Genomic DNA, 15,496 nt, shown 5'->3' with positions numbered 1-15,496 from the left:
TCCTGTTCGTTTTATGTCAGTCCGTTTCAATGATGTGTTCGACTTATTCGACTTTAATATCTCTTCGGACACCTTTTACAGACGACTCACTCGTAGATGAAATCTTTGTATTGTTTTATTTTGTTGGACCATTGTATTTTGATTTAGTAGTGTCGTTTAGTTTTAAGAAAATCATTAAGACCAAGTGTGAGTCAGATGGGTTAAAGAAAAGAAATAAAGAAATAAAGGAATAATTGGCGAGCCCAAGGAAACTACGAACTTCCGCTTCGTTGCTAGGTTCTCTGAACGACAATATAGCATGTGTTTTAACTTTTGAAGGCCTAATTCCGCCTTGAGCAATTTTGTGCCCCAAGAAGTCGAGTTCAGCCACCCTCAGTTGGCATTTGTCCCAATTGAGTTCTACACCTCGATCATTCAGTCGAGATAGAACCTGCAATCACAAGAGAACACACGAAAAGAAAAAGAACAACAACTTTCTCTATGTAAACTATTTGCTTCATTCGTATCAAGATATTACATTACCTTGTTTAGCCGTTCATCGTGTACATTAAGATTCTGCCCCTCAACGATCATCGAGATACCAATGCAGCCACTGAGAGTTTCGTCCATCGTCTTTTGAAACAGTTCTGGTACCGTCACCAAACCAAACGGCAAACGCTTGAAGCAGAAAAGACCTCGCACAGTGATGAAAGTAGTTGCATCACGAGACGCCTCGTCGAGCTCGACTTGAAGAAACGCTTCCTTAATGTCTAGCTTGCTCCACAAACGGCCTCTTCCGAGTTTCGCCAAATAATCCTCGATAACAGGCATGGGGTGATGTGCACGCAGTACCGCTTCGTTTACGCGGCGCAAGTCGAGGCATAAACGGGGTTCCCCATTGGCCTTACCGACCACAACTAATGGTGATACCCACGTTGTAGGACCTGTCTTAATTTCGATTATGTCACGACTCAACATCTCATCTAGTAGGATAGGAATCCTCCGCATTGGCTGAAACACTGGCACGGCCTGAGGGTCGATGCGAATATGTGATCTGAATTCCTTGATCTTCGTGAACGGCTTTGCTTCCACGCTGTTGTCATTCAAACCGACTCTGAGCACTCCTAATTTCTTAGCGGTAGAATCTCCCAGCAAACACCGCTGCCCCCCTACAACAACAAAAAATTCGACCTGAACACGATTCTCTCCAATGACAATATCTGCTACGAATGATCCTCGAATTGTCAACACATTCTGGCTTCCATAAGCACGCAAAACTCGAGTACTGCCTCTGGTAGATGAAACTACTGAAATTCTCTGCTTCTCGAAAGTCTCCCAAGCATCTTCAGTGACGAGATTGGCATCCGCCCCGGAGTCGACTAACATTTCAACACGAACTCCACCGATCGTACATATGATGACGTTTGACTCATTGCCTGAATAGAAGGCATAATAAACCTTTGTCGATTTCTCTGATCGTTTCACATCCTCCACTGCTTGGATGTCGGCTTCACGGCCCGACTAATGATTTGTCTTCCGACACAGCCTCTCGAAATGGCCGTAGCTCTTGCGGCTCCGACATTGCTTTCCCCGTACTGGGCATGCAGCTGAAACTGCAATGTGTCCCGGACGACCGCAGTTAAAACAGGATTTCTCGGTTCTTACATATTGCGATGCAAATTGTGGTTTCTTACGTTTTATCTGCTCCACCTTAAAAACTTTCTCCGAGGGCTGCGCCGTAGACATGTCTTCCACCTTCTTATCCACGCTTTCCTGTGCGATTTCCAGTGCCTCGATTTTAGGGAAACTTAAATCCTTCATTCAGAATTCCTTCCAAGTTTTCCACTCTCGCGCAAGCTTATTCGCTTCGATTTGGTCGCAATGGAAAGGTGGTATTGGTCGTGAGTCCTACATCTGAAATGACAGTGAAATATGAGACCATTATTTCACTCTTCACCAACACCCTTATGCAGTTGAACTTGCAACAACATAAAAACATCGGCAGTAGATGCTAAAGCGACTCACACCAACTACATTCCACATTCCAACTCAGGTGAATTCTACAAACTCACACCTTCTATTGAACAGGAGAATCTACTCATTCTCGCTAACACATACACAGGATCATTCTCGCAACATTCGCTCTTCGATCCGGGAGATCCTTCTGATCTCCACCACAAATGCACAAATCTTTCTCAGGAGGATTCTTCTAACCCTCGCAAATATCCAGAAATTTATATAATTTCCGCAACCAATCACCGGAGAGTCCTCTTGACTCTCGCATAAAAACCTTTTTTTTATGTTTACAAGGGAAATCTACTTTCCGCTTCATCACGCACGGCGTTATAAGCTCAACGAAAATGGCTTCGCCATTCTGCACCATTTTCATAAAAAACGAAACACTGGCGTCACGAAAACTTTTCTTTCTCGACGCCTATTTCCGTAAAGTGCAGCTTTTCCCGTCCGCCTTTGGACATAGGGAGTTTTCACTTCGAATCTCAACTGTTTTATCCGATAATTACCTTTTACTCTTCGTATTTTACACTTGGTTTGTATCCTCGTCGCCAGATTGTAGAGAGTCAACCGTACTCTAGTGTGTCTGCATCGTGAATCACGGTCTGAGTCGTGGATCACTTCAATTACGAGTCATATTGGGTTAATGTTATACTAAATCGAGATTTCCTAGAGGCGTAATATACGACAGTTCCATTCAGTTGTGAGTTATAGGGTGTTAACAAGGGAAGTCTTGTAGCGTGGTACTGGTTTCGACATTTGGAAGCCCCTCGTTTAGTTATTTTGAAGTTCAGATTCTACACCAGCTCACTTGTGTGAATCGGAGCCTCTCTCTTCTTTCAATGTATTGGATGTAAGGCAACGCGAGTGCCGCTCCTCTTTTTAGATTTGAGCAACTTGGCATAATGGGTGCTGGATGTGATTCGACGGCTGTGTTTTAGCCAAGACACCCAAATACCAATACACCCGAAAGACTCATGCTTTCCTTTTTTCATTTTTTTCGTTTGGATATTTCCCCCAAATAGCAGAGTCTTTCGGCGGAGGTTTTCTTGTTCTTGGAACCTCAAAAACCCGGCAAGCGATTCGATTTGAACTGCGCTCGGGAGGTTAAAGGTGATCGCCCGAGAATATTTGAATATGAGACCGATGTAGGGACAAGGGAACTTGGCATGACTTGCGTGATTATTAACTTCGTTAATAATTACGCAGTTCCGGTCCTATTGATTAGTACGCTGATCTGAGGACTAAAAATTATGTTCTTCCATTTCAACGTGGACCGTGGAAGAGGTCGGAGTGGTGTTATTTTCTTGAACCGCGAATTTCACAAAAGGTAGTTGGTGTTTTAATTATCGCGAGTTAGTTGTGCTCATTAGTGTCCTTTTTTTTTTTTTTTTTTTGTTCAAATTTTGTTAGCTGGATAGTCGATAGATTTAGGCAAAGTTGAAGTTGTACCCTCCCGTGCATCCGTTAAATACATCCGGAGGTAAGAATGGCATTGTGGTTTGGCTCATGTGGCGTAATTTTGAATGGTTCTTGTGTGTGCTTTTCGTGTAACCTCTTTAGGAAGCGCCGCTACTGACCCCACGGAGTCAACGTTGGAATTGACCAAAAATCCAGCCAAGGCTCAAACCTTTCCGCCTGGTTCGAAGACTGCGCTGCGCGAACAATACTGGCAGCCGCAACAGGCGTAAACCGGAAGTCAGGACCGCTCATCGCACGCCCAGCTAGGAGTAGAACCCGTCGACGTAGCGAATCACATAAATCCATGGTAGTGAGTACCTTTTTTCCTTATCCATTATTAACATGCGCATGTAGGATAAGTGATATTGAGCAAAACGCTATAAATAGCTACTAACCACGAAAGCCACACAATTCAAAGCCATACACACACAAATAATGCATGCAGTGGAGAGCTCACTCCATATGACTGTGTAATTTCAATCGCTATAAGCGAAGCCATTCATGAATAGCCTAACGGAGTAAATAGCAAGCGCGCCGTCTTCTCAACCTAGATGTGATGAGATCGAGACTTGGGAGGAAAATTAGAGTAGAGTAATGAAATTTGATTAATGTTCTTAGAGTAAATAAATTTTCTATGTTGATGGATGTTCTTTCCTGATTGACTAAATGTTCAATGTAGAAGAGAAGTGTTGATGAAGCTAATTGATTTAAGTGATTGAGAACGTTGTGAGAGATGTTTTGATATTTAATGTAGTGTAAAATAAACTTTTCCGTTCGATTTATATGTTAAGGTCTAAGAAACAAATGTGTATTTACTGGCTCGCGGTGGCCTAAACACCGACGAACCCGTTCACTCTTCTTTTTGTGTTAATTAGGTCACGAGTCAGGGTGGAGACTCCTTTTTTGTTTACTTCCACTCTCACTCCTACGCTCCGAAGCGAGCTCTGAAGTTGAGGGGAAGATCATTATTAGTAGGTCCAGTGAGGAGACCTCAGCATAAGTGGTAGTCAGTGGGATCGACCCAGACTTCCTTGTGTCTGCATTACGTCTCGTGGACAAACGATATCGCGGGTTCTCCCGAGAGTGCAGGAAAAAAGTCGCGAAGCTAACCGGGTTTGTGAGGAGAAAAGGACAAACCCGCCCTCAGTGGGTGTCTCATTGCCGGGCAAGGAAAATAACACGGCGGTCGGTCTCCCTCACGGGAGTGGCGCTTAAGCCGACCGCTTATCTGCGCAAATTCCCCGGTAGCGACGGGCTCGCGCGCTCCCCCGGCGTCGCGGGTTACATTTGGCGCCCAACGTGGTTTTTGGCACGACATTTGATGTCATTGGAAAATAATTTTGGGAAAATTATTTGAGAAATTATAATTTTTTTTTCTTTGTCTTCGGAAAAATTTATGTTTTTTGGTGAAAGATTTTTTTTCCCTTTTTTTTGAGTTATTAATTTACATTTTCGTTCATAATATTTTTGGTATATATTTTGTTTATTAATTTCTATGATAATCTTCATCAATTATTACATTTAATTATTTTTTGTTTATTCATACAAATATCTATTTCGGTAAGAATCCTTGAACATTTAACTCGCATGTATAATACATTTATTTTTCTTGTTAATTATTCATCCATATCAGCTCAAACATAAAAACGATATTGGGCAGTTATAATTATTGTCTTCTACTACGTAATTATTCTCAAACACATTTTTCGTATCTAAAACTATTTTTTTTTTTTGTTGAAATTCAGCCTCTCTACTGTATTATTGATTAAAATTGTTCTTTATAAAATTATTGATCAAGCATTCGGAATCAGTCAGCTACGTCCCGTTGTCCTGTGAATTAAAAAAATATATATATATTAATTATTGGTATTGTTTTAATTAATCAAAATGGATAAATTTCCGTCTGCGGAGTACCTTACGATGGACGAAGTAGACTACGAGCTGAGTATTCGGGAGAAACTCGATGAGAATACAATCGGGCTAGACCTCTCTGAGAAACAGCGGTGTTTGAGGAAATTATTTAAGGCAGATGCTAAAATAGGGCGGAACTATCGTTCCAATTTAAGTATACGGGACGAATACCCAGTGGTGGGAAAAAAATTCGACGAAGTGAAGAAGGCTTTGTGGCGATATGGGATGGACACCAGATGGGAGTCGGTTCTTTTACATTGCTATTACAGAGCGAAACGGTGTTCAGCTGAAAACGAGAGCGAGAAGATACAAAAAAGAGATTTGGTTCGCAGTATTGGGGAATTGATGAGGCAATACAAGGTTGGTCCACCAGCATCACCGGTGTTGGATAGGATTAATTACATGATTAACGAGGCAGAGCAAGCCAAAGCCTTGAGTCCTCCACGTACTGAAAACGAACAACATCATCTACCGTTGCCAGAACTGACTACACCTGTGGGGGCAAACAATTTGCCGATTAAAAATACTGGTGCAATACCAAAAACCCGACGAGTGTGGGAAACTGAACTGCAACAAGAGAACAGGGAATTGCGAGAAAAAATCGAACAACTAGAGAAAACCATGCAGAGCGTTCTGGCAACTTCTAATAACAACAGAATGACTTGTGTGGTAGGGAATAGGCTTAATGGCGATAGCAACCAGACAACCAGTGAACCCAGCAGGAGGGAAACAAAAGTCCGGTTCGATACATTACGACCCGATGCACCACGACCCGTATACAGCGTCTTAGAAGGTCCAAATACGATCACACATCAACCGACAATAACGAGACAAACTCAGAATGTTCGACCAAATTTAAGTGAACAGCACGCTGGAAGTTCGGATGACTATGAGTCCTCAGATGATTCATATTCCTACCGGGAACCGCGATTTACGGACAGAACAAGACACGAAACAAGAGGGCATCGACGTCAGAATCAAGCACACCAGACGGGCAGAGACTTTTACAGAGTCGAAAAATGGAAGCTTAGGTTCACTGGAGAAAACAGGTCGGGAAGTGTGGAGAGCTTCCTGTATAAATTAAAAAAGATTGCGGAGCGAGAGGGAGTTTCAGATAGACAACTTTTACGGGATGTGCATTTGCTGTTGGATGGTCTTGCCTCTGACTGGTTTTTCACATTCGTAGATCAGTTTGACGACTGGCAGACGTTCGAACACATGATCAAATACAGATTTGGTAACCCAAATCAAGATCAAGGGATACGGCAGAAAATCCATGAGAGGAAACAACAGAGAGGCGAGTCATTCATCGCATTTGTTACAGAAATCGAAAAACTGACAAAAATGCTCTCCAAACCTCTGTCGAAAAGCAGAAAATTCGAGATAGTGTGGGACAACATGCGCCTACACTATCGTTCGAAATTGGCAACGATCGAGGTGAATGATCTGCATCAGCTGATAAAACTGAATTACCGCATTGATGCAACTGATCCTAGCCTCCAGATGGGTTTCCTAGAACCAGCAAGAAGACCGGTAAACAACCTGCAAATTGACGCGGCAGAGTACACGAGTGACGAAGAGGAGATGGTTAATGCAGTGGAACTAAACCAGCCCAGAGAACGTCAAGCAATGAGACCGAGAACATTGATTGCAAGAGGGAATAGGCAAGAGGAACAACCGAATACATCAGCGCCACCTACACGAAGTTGTTGGAACTGTCAACAGCCCGGACATACATGGCGGGACTGTTCGAGACCGAAAACAATTTTTTGTTTTGGGTGTGGAATTCTAGGAAGGACGATTCGATCATGTGAACGTTGCTCTTCGACGATGACGTTTCGCAATCGTACCAACGATTCGGGAAACTGAGTAGAGGATGTGAGCAGGGGAATCCTTCCGTCCTTGGAAACCTCACGATTCCCAATACAAAAATAAAAAACTTTGATCCACTAGCAACAATACATCACATCACGATCAATTCAAGTAAATGTCCCCATATTACAGTGAGAGTTTTTGATTCCGAAATTGAAGCATTATTAGACTCGGGAGCCGGAGTGAGCGTAACAAATTCGTCAGAGTTGGCAATAAAATACGGACTGAAAATTCTTCCGGCAGCGATTCGAGTGAGTACAGCTGATGGAACAGCATACAAGTGTCTGGGATACCTTAACGTACCATACACTTACAAAAACATGACTCGTGTCATCTCAACCATTATTGTTCCTCAGATCAGCAGAAAACTTATTTTGGGTACAAATTTCTGGGAAGGGTTCGGCATTAAACCGATGATAGATATGGGGTACGGTTTGGAGAAAATTGAAACATTGGATATCGGGCAAACTTCACAAATGTGTTTCACAGTGGAGCCAACCGTGGAAATTCCGAAAATTCCAGAAAAAGAAGATGAAACACTAGATTTCCCAACATTCGATTCTCCGGCGGAACCGATACCTGATGAGATCGAAACGGAGCATAATCTCACAACGAAAGAGCGAGCACAGCTGATAACGACAATAAAACAATTTGCCTTTACTGCCCCTGGTAAACTTGGGAGGACGAACCTCATACAACACGAGATCATATTGAAGGAGGATGCCAAACCGCGGAATCAACCTGTATATAAATGTTCACCCTACATACAGAAGGAAATTGATGAAGAAATAGAACGTTTCAAACAGTTAGATGCGATTGAAGAATGCTATAGCGAGTGGACGAACCCCTTGGTTGCTGTGAGGAAATCAAATGGAAAGATCAGAGTTTGTTTAGATTCGAGAAGGATAAATGCGATGACGGTAAAGGACGCATATCCTATGCAAAATATGCAGGATATTTTCCATCGTTTAGAAAATGCGAAATTCTTTTCAGTAATCGACCTGAAAGATGCTTACTTTCAGATTCCTCTGAAAGAAGAATGCAGAAATTTTACAGCCTTCCGAACATCAAAGGGACTCTTCCGGTTCAAAGTATGCCCTTTTGGACTAACGAATGCCCCATTCACGATGTGCCGGCTGATGAATAAAGTGATCGGATTCGATCTTCAGCCGAACGTATTCGTGTATTTAGATGACGTGGTGGTGGCAACAAAAACGCTCAATGAGCATTTCAAATTACTGCGAATAATAGCGGGGCGGTTGAAAGCAGCAAGACTAACTATTTCGTTAGAAAAGTCGAAATTTTGCCAAAGAAAGGTCATGTACTTGGGGTACCTTTTATCGGAACACGGAGTGGCAATCGATGAATCCCGTATACAACCCATCCTTGATTACGCGAGACCGAAAACAGTGAAGGACGTCCGACGATTAATGGGATTGGCTGGTTTTTACCAAAAATTTATTAGCAACTACAGCGAAATAACTACCCCAATAACAAACCTTTTGAAAAAGGATAAGAAGAAAATTTCATGGACTGAGGAGGCGGAAACGGCATTTAATAAGCTGAAATCAGCGCTCATATCGGCCCCAATTCTGGGCAATCCGGATTTTTCAAAGCCTTTCACGATAGAGTCTGACGCTTCAGACAACGCTATTGGCGCTGCTCTGGTGCAGGAACTCGAAGGGCAAACGCGGATTATAAGCTATTTTAGCAAAAAGCTAAGCAACACTCAACGGAAATATGCAGCGGTCGAGAAAGAATGTTTGGCGGTTCTTATGGCGATAGACCACTTCCGCCATTATGTGGAAGGGACAAAATTTCGGATAGTAACTGATGCCAGAAGTTTACTGTGGCTATTTAAAATAGGGGCGGAATCAGGAAACTCTAAATTGCTACGATGGGCCCTAAGAATACAGTCGTATGACGTGGAACTGGTTTACCGAAAGGGGAAGAATAACATAACTGCAGATTGTCTGTCGCGCTCAATTGAAACCGTAACGGTAACGTCACTCGATCCTCAGTACGACGATCTAATGTCACAAATTGAAGCAAACCCCATTCAATTCAAAGATTACAAAGTAATTGACGGGAGAATCTACAAATATTGCAAATCCCAAAATAAACGATCCGACCCTCGATTCGCGTGGAAGTGGTTCACTCCGAAAGCAGCAAGAACGGATGTGATTAGGACCGAGCATGGGAAAGCCCATTTCGGCTTCGAGAAGACGCTGGGGTCTGTAAAGGAAAGGCATTTTTGGCCAGGTATGGCCAAAGAAATAAAAAACTTCTGTAGAGAATGTGTGCAATGCCAAACGAGCAAAGCGGTGAATATAAATGCAACTCCTCCGATGGGATCGCAAAAGCCGGTAGAGTACCCATGGCAGTTCGTCACTTTGGACTATATCGGACCACTGCCTGTCTCGGGGAAAAAGCGTAGCACGTGCCTACTGGTGGCCACGGACGTCTTCAGCAAATTTGTACTCGTGCAGCCTTTTAGAGAGGCGAAAGCTGATTCACTCGTAGACTTCGTAGAAAACATGATTTTCCGACTTTTCGGAGTTCCAGAAATCGTTCTTACAGATAATGGAACTCAATTTTTGTCCAAAATTTTCCGCGAACTGCTAGTTAAATATAACGTAAACCACTGGTTGACACCTGCCTACCACCCACAGGTCAATAACACCGAAAGGGTGAATCGCGTGGTAACCACAGCCATTCGAGCCACCCTTAAAAAAGAACATAAGCATTGGACGAACAACTTACAAGAGATTGCCAACGCAATTAGAAACGCAGTTCACGATTCCACCAAATATAGTCCCTATTTCGTCGTTTTTGGGCGGAACCAGGTCTCGGATGGAAAGGAATACGCCATCATTCGAGATAACCACCAACAGGAAGAAAACTGTCAGGAAAAATTGTCAGAAGAACGGAAGCAATTGTTCGAAGAGGTGAGGAATAATCTGGCAAAAGCTTATAAAAGACACGAAAAAAATTACAATCTGCGATCAAACACAGATTGTCCACGGTATGTTGTTGGGGAAAAGATCCTGAAAAAGACATTTGATCTGTCAGATAAAGGCAAAGGTTTTTGCAAAAAGCTCGCTCCTAAATACGAACAATGTGTTGTAAGAAAAGTCCTTGGTTCTCACACCTATGAGCTGGAGGATAACGCTGGAAAACGCATTGGCGTATTTTTCGCAAACCAGCTCAAAAAAATGAATTTTCCTTCTGATGCTCCAAAAACCTAAGGGTTATGTGTTCAAGCTATGTACCTTTCAGAAAGGAACTAATAATAGAAAACACACCTATGTGGAAAGTCTACGTCGAATCCCATCGATTGAGGAATCGTTGAGACTTTGGAAGATTGCCTAAAGTCTGGGTTGAAAGCTCACAATGATTCAAAAAAAAAAAGTAGCAAAGTTCACGAAGAAAAGGAAAGAGTCGGAGCGATGACCTGTGCAAAGTAGCGGTCATGGTACCGCGAAGCGTAAAGCGAGCACTGATGATGATTTTCGAAACAATCAGTAGTGGACTTTGTGAAGAAACGAAGAGGAGAGCGCCTCAGCACTTGAAAGCAGTCGGAAGAAGAAGAGACTAGATAAACCTCTCGATCTGGGTGATTCCGTAGAATCAAGCATTTGAAAGCTATGTAGCCGAAGTGACTAACGGGAATCCCAACGAAAACATCAAGAAAGAGACCGACCTTCGGAACCGAGTTGGTAGGGAAAAGCGACCCGGATTGTAAATATTTGTAAATATTAGTTGTAGTTAGTTATTATTTTTTCCTAGTTCCCTAACCCTTACTTCTAGTGTTAGTCTTAATTCTAGTTAGATTAGTTTGTTAATTCATTAAAAAGTTATAGTCACTCACGTTTTTTCTTTGTTTATATTCCATATTTTTCGGTTGTTTTTGTTTTTTTCGTCATTTTTGGCGTTCCGGTATTCCATTATTTATTTGTTTTTTTTTGGTTCGAAGAAATTCCGTTTAGTTTATTAGGTTATCCGTGTTGGTACAGTTTCCTTAGTTTAATTCCTAAAATAAGTAAAAAATTAATAGATATTTAGATTGAATAATTACATTTTGGTTATCGTTGTGATTTTGGTCTTGTCACTGTGTCCTCCAGCTCATATTCCGTGTCCTATCCTTGAAAATTTTCCTGTCCGTGTTTCCCTTGTGTTTCACCAGTGTCCAGATCCAGTTGTTCCCGTTTTCTACCGGCTTTTCAGTAGCCTCCATCCTTTTCCATTACTGTGTTTTCTTTTGATGATTTTCATTCCATTCCTGTGTTTTCCTTCAGTTGTGGTTTCCAAGAGTTGTCCTAGTCGTTTTGCAGATTCCTTCATTATTTGTCTCCAATGGTCCCGTTCAATATTCCTCCGTCCTTTTTGTCCTAGTCCCTTTTTGGTCCCGTTCCTGGTCATCCTCGTCCTTCGTCGTTGTTTGGATCGTTTCCTCAGCAACAATCCAGTCCAATCGGTGATGCTGTTCCCCTTGTCGAACCTAATCTGGGAAAGAAAAAGAGAAAAAAAAGCTTAACACCTAAGAATTGGAACGACTCACCATCTTCACTTTCCTTTTCCATCGTTGTCCATATCGCTCACAAGGTTTTTTCTTCATAAACACGGAATCGTCCGTGTGAAACACATAAATTAAAAAAAAAAAAAAAAAAAAAAAAAAAAAACAAACTTCACTGACCAAACCATCGCTCCGGTTTGTTTACTTCTTAAACACTGTTTAGTTGGCAATAGCTTGAGTGACTTGTGTGAGTGTATTGGGAGAATGAGTGTACATCGCTTGTAAGCGAGGGGTGCGTGAATGTGTGATTGGTTGATTATTTAGTTTTGTTTTGTGATTTTGTTAGGAAAAAGGTCATCTCATCGTTGGAGCATGCCAACGATTGAGAATGGCGAACTTTAAGATTTTTCTTCGGTGGAAGCACGCAATCTTTGGAGTTTCCAAAGTAGCTTCCATATCCGAAGAAATTTCGGGCTAATTTAAGATGGATATTGTTTTCATTCCTTTTTACTCGGGTAAAGTTCTGAGGTCGGAATGAACAATATTCATCGAGTTATTTTTTCGACGTAGGTCGATAGTACGTTTTTTTTACATCTCCAGAAATACTTCTATTAATGAGAAGTGGAGGATGTAAGGATTTTAGTTATAGTTTTGGGTAATTTTGAGTATATTTTTTCTTCATTTTGTGTGAATAGGATTGTCAACTAATAGTAGTTCTTGAAGGTCAGATCGATTGATGTATTTTCGAGTTTTTCTTGTTTCTCAGTTCAGTAGTTAGTTAGTTGCTGTAATGCCAGTAATTTTTGATGGGCGTTTAGAGTTAACCTTTTACAGTGGTTCGCATGACATTTCGCTGGAGACCGGAGCTGTAAAGCGTTGATGGTCAGTTACAGACAGATTACCCGATCTGATACTGGAGATAGAGGATGAGTCAATTCAGTTTGACGATGACCACATATGACCCCGAAAATGTTAGTGAACATTCTGCGAAGGGAGACTCTATTTTCGCCTTCGAAAATTTGATTGGTTTATGCCAATCAAATTTTCGAAAATTCAGCAGGGAATGATGTAGCGTGGTACTGGTTTCGACATTTGGAAGCCCCTCGTTTAGTTATTTTGAAGTTCAGATTCTACACCAGCTCACTTGTGTGAATCGGAGCCTCTCTCTTCTTTCAATGTATTGGATGTAAGGCAACGCGAGTGCCGCTCCTCTTTTTAGATTTGAGCAACTTGGCATAATGGGTGCTGGATGTGATTCGACGGCTGTGTTTTAGCCAAGACACCCAAATACCAATACACCCGAAAGACTCATGCTTTCCTTTTTTCATTTTTTTCGTTTGGATATTTCCCCCAAATAGCAGAGTCTTTCGGCGGAGGTTTTCTTGTTCTTGGAACCTCAAAAACCCGGCAAGCGATTCGATTTGAACTGCGCTCGGGAGGTTAAAGGTGATCGCCCGAGAATATTTGAATATGAGACCGATGTAGGGACAAGGGAACTTGGCATGACTTGCGTGATTATTAACTTCGTTAATAATTACGCAGTTCCGGTCCTATTGATTAGTACGCTGATCTGAGGACTAAAAATTATGTTCTTCCATTTCAACGTGGACCGTGGAAGAGGTCGGAGTGGTGTTATTTTCTTGAACCGCGAATTTCACAAAAGGTAGTTGGTGTTTTAATTATCGCGAGTTAGTTGTGCTCATTAGTGTCCTTTTTTTTTTTTTTTTTTTGTTCAAATTTTGTTAGCTGGATAGTCGATAGATTTAGGCAAAGTTGAAGTTGTACCCTCCCGTGCATCCGTTAAATACATCCGGAGGTAAGAATGGCATTGTGGTTTGGCTCATGTGGCGTAATTTTGAATGGTTCTTGTGTGTGCTTTTCGTGTAACCTCTTTAGGAAGCGCCGCTACTGACCCCACGGAGTCAACGTTGGAATTGACCAAAAATCCAGCCAAGGCTCAAACCTTTCCGCCTGGTTCGAAGACTGCGCTGCGCGAACAATACTGGCAGCCGCAACAGGCGTAAACCGGAAGTCAGGACCGCTCATCGCACGCCCAGCTAGGAGTAGAACCCGTCGACGTAGCGAATCACATAAATCCATGGTAGTGAGTACCTTTTTTCCTTATCCATTATTAACATGCGCATGTAGGATAAGTGATATTGAGCAAAACGCTATAAATAGCTACTAACCACGAAAGCCACACAATTCAAAGCCATACACACACAAATAATGCATGCAGTGGAGAGCTCACTCCATATGACTGTGTAATTTCAATCGCTATAAGCGAAGCCATTCATGAATAGCCTAACGGAGTAAATAGCAAGCGCGCCGTCTTCTCAACCTAGATGTGATGAGATCGAGACTTGGGAGGAAAATTAGAGTAGAGTAATGAAATTTGATTAATGTTCTTAGAGTAAATAAATTTTCTATGTTGATGGATGTTCTTTCCTGATTGACTAAATGTTCAATGTAGAAGAGAAGTGTTGATGAAGCTAATTGATTTAAGTGATTGAGAACGTTGTGAGAGATGTTTTGATATTTAATGTAGTGTAAAATAAACTTTTCCGTTCGATTTATATGTTAAGGTCTAAGAAACAAATGTGTATTTACTGGCTCGCGGTGGCCTAAACACCGACGAACCCGTTCACTCTTCTTTTTGTGTTAATTAGGTCACGAGTCAGGGTGGAGACTCCTTTTTTGTTTACTTCCACTCTCACTCCTACGCTCCGAAGCGAGCTCTGAAGTTGAGGGGAAGATCATTATTAGTAGGTCCAGTGAGGAGACCTCAGCATAAGTGGTAGTCAGTGGGATCGACCCAGACTTCCTTGTGTCTGCATTACGTCTCGTGGACAAACGATATCGCGGGTTCTCCCGAGAGTGCAGGAAAAAAGTCGCGAAGCTAACCGGGTTTGTGAGGAGAAAAGGACAAACCCGCCCTCAGTGGGTGTCTCATTGCCGGGCAAGGAAAATAACACGGCGGTCGGTCTCCCTCACGGGAGTGGCGCTTAAGCCGACCGCTTATCTGCGCAAATTCCCCGGTAGCGACGGGCTCGCGCGCTCCCCCGGCGTCGCGGGTTACAGTCTTCAAAGAGAAAATTAAGTATATTTTACACTTTATCATTTCTGAAGGCGAATACAAGCCAGGCCACTGAAATTGTGATTTGTGTTTTTGATGCCGATACTGCAACAGTCAAATACGTAACATTTAATTTATTTTTTTAAAATTTTTGAATTTCTTAAAAAAATATTTTTTTTAGTGCAATACACTAAATTCAGATCTCTTCTGTCAACAAATGGACTGTTTGAAGCTAGCGATTGACTAGAAACGTTCAGAATTGGCTAGCAGAAGATGCGTTGTGTGCCATCAGGACAACGCAAAGCCACACAATTCCGAGAGATTGATTGGGATGGTTTAATGCATCCACCATATAGTCCGGACCTGACACCAAGCAATTACCACCTTTTCTTGCATTGAAAAATTACCAGAGTGGTAAGAAATTGGTATCAAGAGAAGATTATGAAAATCTATTGCTAGAGCTTTTCGCCAATCGGGACCAAGACTTCTATGATAGAGGCATTATAAAGCTGCCTTTAGAATGGAAACAAATTTTCCAACAAACTTTTCCCCCAATCTAATATATTCGACACAAAACACGACAAGCAAATATTCCAGTATTGGATGTCCAAAATATTTTTTCGGTCTGTTCTTCGAACCTGTCGATACTTGGTTAGGTCACCTTAAAT

General features: G+C 42.0%; 1 protein-coding gene and 2 long non-coding RNA genes across 3 annotated transcripts; 2 read left to right on the top strand and 1 right to left on the bottom strand.

The window, feature by feature from the left end:
- Positions 1 to 513: 513 nt before the first annotated feature.
- On the bottom strand, positions 514 to 1,365 carry LOC129765814 (uncharacterized protein K02A2.6-like). Its single transcript, XM_055766251.1, has one exon. It carries the CDS (start codon positions 1,363 to 1,365, stop codon positions 514 to 516), a length of 852 nt encoding a protein of 283 aa, XP_055622226.1.
- Positions 1,366 to 2,733: 1,368 nt separating this feature from the next.
- On the top strand, positions 2,734 to 4,159 carry LOC129769165 (uncharacterized). The gene is made up of 3 exons (XR_008741825.1): positions 2,734 to 3,322; positions 3,406 to 3,475; positions 3,556 to 4,159. It is a non-coding gene; the product is annotated as an uncharacterized LOC129769165 (long non-coding RNA).
- Positions 4,160 to 11,907: 7,748 nt separating this feature from the next.
- On the top strand, positions 11,908 to 14,252 carry LOC129769164 (uncharacterized). Its single transcript, XR_008741824.1, has 3 exons — positions 11,908 to 13,415; positions 13,499 to 13,568; positions 13,649 to 14,252. It is a non-coding gene; the product is annotated as an uncharacterized LOC129769164 (long non-coding RNA).
- The last annotated feature ends 1,244 nt before the right edge of the window (positions 14,253 to 15,496 follow it).

This window comes from Toxorhynchites rutilus, chromosome 2 (genome assembly GCF_029784135.1).
Source record: "Toxorhynchites rutilus septentrionalis strain SRP chromosome 2, ASM2978413v1, whole genome shotgun sequence".
NCBI lineage: Eukaryota > Metazoa > Arthropoda > Insecta > Diptera > Culicidae > Toxorhynchites > Toxorhynchites rutilus.
This window is presented reverse-complemented; position numbering and strand designations above follow the sequence as displayed.